This window comes from Apis dorsata, unplaced genomic scaffold, assembly GCF_000469605.1.
Source record: "Apis dorsata unplaced genomic scaffold, Apis dorsata 1.3 scaffold_118, whole genome shotgun sequence".
NCBI classification, from domain to species: Eukaryota; Metazoa; Arthropoda; class Insecta; order Hymenoptera; family Apidae; genus Apis; species Apis dorsata.
This window is the reverse complement of record NW_006263412.1, coordinates 83,735-88,624: the sequence shown is the minus strand read 5'-3', so window position 1 is coordinate 88,624 and position 4,890 is coordinate 83,735. Positions and strand designations below refer to the sequence as shown.

Genomic DNA, 4,890 nt, shown 5'->3' with positions numbered 1-4,890 from the left:
AAAAAAAAAAAAAAAAAATAATAAATAAATAAAAAAAAAAGGAAGGAAGCTATATATAAAACAAACAAAAAAAAAACTTTGTACAAAAAGCTTATCCTAGAGCTCTCTAAAACTTTCATCGTTTTGAAATATCAATTATTCTTTAAACAATTCTATATATCAATTATATCGATATATTCTTAAAACAATTCTACGCGACAAGATATTTATATTCTTTCTCTATCGTAATCTAATTCTAATTTAAAAAAAAAGAAAAAGAAACGAATGAAGAAAGAAAAAACAAAACTTCGACTAATATTAATATAATTTCCACTATATACGTGTAAGAACGAGGATCTAAAGAAAAATAAATAAAAGAGGAGAGAAAAAAAAAAAAAAAAAAAAAGAAGAAAGAAAAAGGACAAAAAATCGATAGAGATCGCGCAATAACTAATTTTCATGCCAGCGTAGAAATTCTCGCATGCCTAATACGCCAAACGATTTCAATTACGATGCATCGGATTGAATGACGTTAGTCGTAGCCGGTACGGAGCGCAGGAGGATGCTCCGGTCGAATCGAATTACTTCGTCGCCTGTTAATTTACATCCGCGAACGCATCTGCGACTCTCTCGCCGCTACTCTCTCCGAGCCAAATTAATTCGAGTTCCACCGAAACATCCGGTACATTTCGCCGCGCTTCGACAGAGGAACGTTATTACAGAGGAAACGTTATTATTTGGGGGGAGGGGGTGGGGAGGGGGGAAATCGGTGGCCGGCTGAAAAAAAAAAAAAAAAAGAAAAGAAAAGAAAAGAAAATGGAACGAATGCAAGAGAGATGCATAAGGGATGCACACGGCACAACGAGAATAAAGGAGTTTCATGCGTTTCTTTTTTTTTTTTTTTTTCGTGCGTTTCTCATCTACGTTGAAAACAATTCAAGGGATGAAAGAAACGTAGGAGAGAGATAAGAATAGAGAAAGAGAGAGAGAGAGAGAGAGAGGAAAGAACGGATCGTGATGCGAGCGAAAATAAAATAAGGGCAGTGTGTCGTGTAACAGTTTGAACGAGTTTGAGTTTTGTGAGGATGTCGATCAAGAGCTTCGTTTTCCATTTCCGAACGGGTCAAACGGTTTCGAACAAGTTTTTATTGGGACTTACGCGAGGACTTGCTCTTGTTGTTGGTGTGGGTTGTCACAATCGGTGAACTGTCCATTTTGCAGTGCACTGTGAACAACACAACAACCAACACAACTAATTGACAAACAGCAAACAAAATAGAAGCGGATGATGTTCGATGAATAATTTTAATGACGCGAAACGAGTGGAGGAACGACGAGATATGTTGAGATTAGAGTGATTGAAAGAGAAAGAAAAAAAAAAAAAAAGGCGGGATAACGCGTTTCTTGTGATTTCTCTTATTTTTCTTATTGCTTTTATTTTCGTCTCTCGCGTTGGTTCAGCGTGTGGGGGAAAAAAAAACAAAATAAAACAGGACAAAGAAAAAAACAAAAAAAAGGAACGAAATAAAATAACATACGTAAAAAAAGAAAAAAAAAATGACAAATGCAGTGATAACACACTAACAACAATACGCATGCAGAACAATAGTAGAGATACACTGTACGACGCAAGCACAAAAGCACGTGCACGCACATCTTTCGTGTGTATCTTTTCGTGAGTAACGAAGTGAGTCGATACATCATGTTCAATACAATACAACAGAGGAACAAAGAGTTAGAAGGATGGTGCGTGTTCGTGCCGTCGAAAAAAATTTGGAACGCGTCAAAGAGATGCATTTCTTCAAGTTGCAAGGGGGTGCAAAAATTAACTACGTAAAACCGAGTTCCTAGAAAAAAAACTTGAGGTGTTGGAGAAGACTTACTGTAGGTCACAACTAGTCCTGTAGTAGCAGGCGATTGTGTACATTGTTTCATTGGGTTTTTTCATGGATTTTTTCATGGAGGCAGGTTCGATAGATTAGGGGAATCGCACATGAAAAGAAAGAATCGAAAGAATTTGGTTAGAATAATGATACTTTGGTCGTGGGCCAGATCGATATCAATTTTGCACGAAAAATCATCGTCTCTCTTTTTTCCTTTTTTTTTTTTTTTTTCTTTTTCCTGCCCCGAAATCGGTCCGATTTCACTTTCTTTTAAACCACGAACGAACTTCTCTTTCGAACGAACCACTTTTCAATAAAATCTTTCTTTCGTATTCGAGACAAAGAGATAAGNATAAAAGAAAGAAAAAGAGAATCGAAGCCGAATCGGCATCGAGAAAACGTACCTTCGCCGTTTCTATATTCCAAAGTGTCGCAATCGCTCGGCTGTTTCTTGTTGCATTCGTCCGAGGCCCTGCTGCATCGAAATCATACCACATCAATCAAATAATCGGGTAAGGGTTAAAAGTACGTATAATAACTCTTGCGTCTTTGATTTCCGCGCGATTCGTTTACCTTCTCAAAATCAAAACTGTCATGATGATGATGATGACGAGAAGAACTACCACGGCCACTATAGCACCCGCTATGATTCTCACTTGCATATTGTCATCCTCTCCGACGTAATCTGAAGACGTGAGATATACATATATATATATATATATATATATATGCGGAAGAAGGACGAAAACACGCGATTCTTTCCTTCGAAGGAAGGAAGGCTATACACACGATCCCATCCCATCGCCCTACCTAATCCCATAGCGTGAAGCGTCTTCTTGTACACGACCGGTGTGTACTCGCCCCAACCTCGCGTAGTCTTCGCTCGAACTTGTATCGCGTAATCGGTGGATGGTTTCAGGCCCTTGAACGTCGCGGACAATTCCGAGGTTTGGATGACGGTGGCATTGGTGGCGTCGTCGTAACGTGGATAACACCTCACTGCGACAAAAAAAAAATTCGGATCGATCGAAAGGGAAATTTAGATAGAGTAAAGAGATGGAGAGCGAACGATGAGAGATAAATTTTAAATTTCTAACCTTCGTATCTTTCCACCAGATCGCTGTCCCCGTTCTCGGTTATCGGCGCGTCCCAGCTGATGCTCAACTCGGAACTCTTCACGCTCGTAATCCTTACGTTGCTCACCAAACTTGGCACGCTTGCATCCGTGGTCACGGTGATGTCCACGTATTCCGACTTCCCGGCCAACGCCGAGACACCGTTCTCGGCGAACACTTGGAACCGATAAGTGGTGACCGCGTTCAATCCAGTTATCGTGATCTTCGTGTCGTTGAACACCTCCTGTTCACAAGAGAAAAAAATACGAAAGGAGCGTTGATTTCTACCTTCCACGTGTAAACAAAATGAAAAAAACGTACGGTGTTGGGAATGTATTTGACACCCATGCTACATGCATCGCAGACCACCCTGTAAGTCGTATCTGTCCTCCCGCCGAGCATGTGCGGCGCGTTCCAAGAGAGAAACACGGTGGACTGGTCGACGAAGTTGACGGTCAAATTTTGCGGGGCCGACGGTGGTTCTACGAATAAAGAAAAAGAGAAAAAGGAAAGAAACGATTAAACGATCGATCGAAGAAGAAATCGGCAAGCGACAACGGAAAACTCACGCGTGCAGGGCATTTTCTTGGGATCCTTCTCGGCCCTGAAGTAGCCTGGATCGCAACGACACTCCGTGAACCCGTAATCGGACGATTTGCTGTGGGCCGGGCAAGCCTCGCAACTGTGCGACCCCGCCTCGTGTTTGAATTTACCGATCGGGCACTCGGTGCACTCCTGCTTCTCCACGTCGGCTTGATATCCCGGCTTGCAGTGGCATCCGCCGCTGGGTAAGTACCATTTCCCGTCCCCCTTGCAGAGGAAGGTGGGCTGCTCGATCACCACGGCGTTCGCCACGCAGGTGCCGATCGTTTGCTCGATCAACGCCACCTCGCGGCCGGTCGGCGTTGCGGGGAAGTGAGCGAAGTTGACGGAAATCTCCGGGCAGCTGATGTAGTAAACTTTGATGGCAAGGATCGAGATGCAAGCGCCCTGATCCCTGAACGCGAAGTAGACGCCCTTCTTCGTCACGGGGATGGATTTCACCTCCGTGTTTATCACCACCTCGGTATTGGTGTTGAACCTTCCCTCGCCCGCGGCTATGCGCCCTGTGGACGCAGGTCGATCCGATCGGTGGATCATTCGCCTCGCGAAACGAGTTTGGGCGACCAAGTTTCGAATCTCGAGGGGGAGAGAGGGGGGGGGAGGTGATAAGGGTTTGGGCTTACCGATCAACTTGTAACTGTCCGTTTCCCACGGTGGCGGCTCCTTGGTGGCCACGTCGAACTCGTAGTAAAGTAGGCTGAAAGTTTCTTTGCAACTGAGCGCGTTTCCTGGGAACAGGGAACAGTCACGAGTGGTGAATTTGATCTCTATGTACATGCGGTTCGCCGGTCCCCTCTCTATGAACGGCGTCCACAGCCAATTGTTCACGTTGTTGTACGCCACGTCGCAGACAACGTAACTCCGCCAATTGATGCCCTTGTCGAAGTTGGTGAACGACTCTTCCACCCACTGCAATCAAACAGGGACGATCTTAATTTTCCACCGTTCGTTGATTAACGAAACGCGTATAGGAGGGAAGACCCCCCCCGTGACGAGATAAACGGGGTTTGGTCAAATAAAGCGAATCTCCTTTCCACCGGGACCCTCGAGAGAGAGAGAGAGAGAGAGAGAGAGAGAGACGTTGGTGTTTGCGTTTGGATTAGGCAAGATTTCGCGTAGAGTCAGCATTTCCACCCGAAATCAGCTTTGCTCCCGAACCTCCTCCCCTCCACCTGTTTCTTCAAGGTCTTCAAGGTCCTTTTCATCTCCCCGAGATCTTCCAACCTCTTCGCGATTTATTTACAGAAACAACGTTGAAGGGACAGAGAGAGAGAGAGAGGAGGATCTATCCTATCGCCTCGATTTCGCCA

The 4,890-nt window shown here is 44.4% G+C and overlaps 1 protein-coding gene across 1 annotated transcript in view; it reads right to left on the bottom strand.

The window, feature by feature from the left end:
- LOC102681724 (ephrin type-B receptor 1-B) overlaps positions 1-4,890 on the bottom strand; it is a gene marked incomplete at its 5' end in the record, with an annotated part of 52,790 nt that overhangs the window by 10,393 nt on the left and 37,507 nt on the right. Inside the window, 9 exons of the mRNA XM_006612681.2 lie at positions 1,139-1,204; positions 1,863-1,880; positions 2,267-2,337; positions 2,436-2,547; positions 2,673-2,861; positions 2,960-3,221; positions 3,299-3,459; positions 3,547-4,083; positions 4,204-4,489. Coding sequence (XP_006612744.2) covers positions 1,139-1,204; positions 1,863-1,880; positions 2,267-2,337; positions 2,436-2,547; positions 2,673-2,861; positions 2,960-3,221; positions 3,299-3,459; positions 3,547-4,083; positions 4,204-4,489 — 1,702 coding nt within the window. The remainder of the gene's footprint in view (positions 1-1,138; positions 1,205-1,862; positions 1,881-2,266; positions 2,338-2,435; positions 2,548-2,672; positions 2,862-2,959; positions 3,222-3,298; positions 3,460-3,546; positions 4,084-4,203; positions 4,490-4,890) is intronic.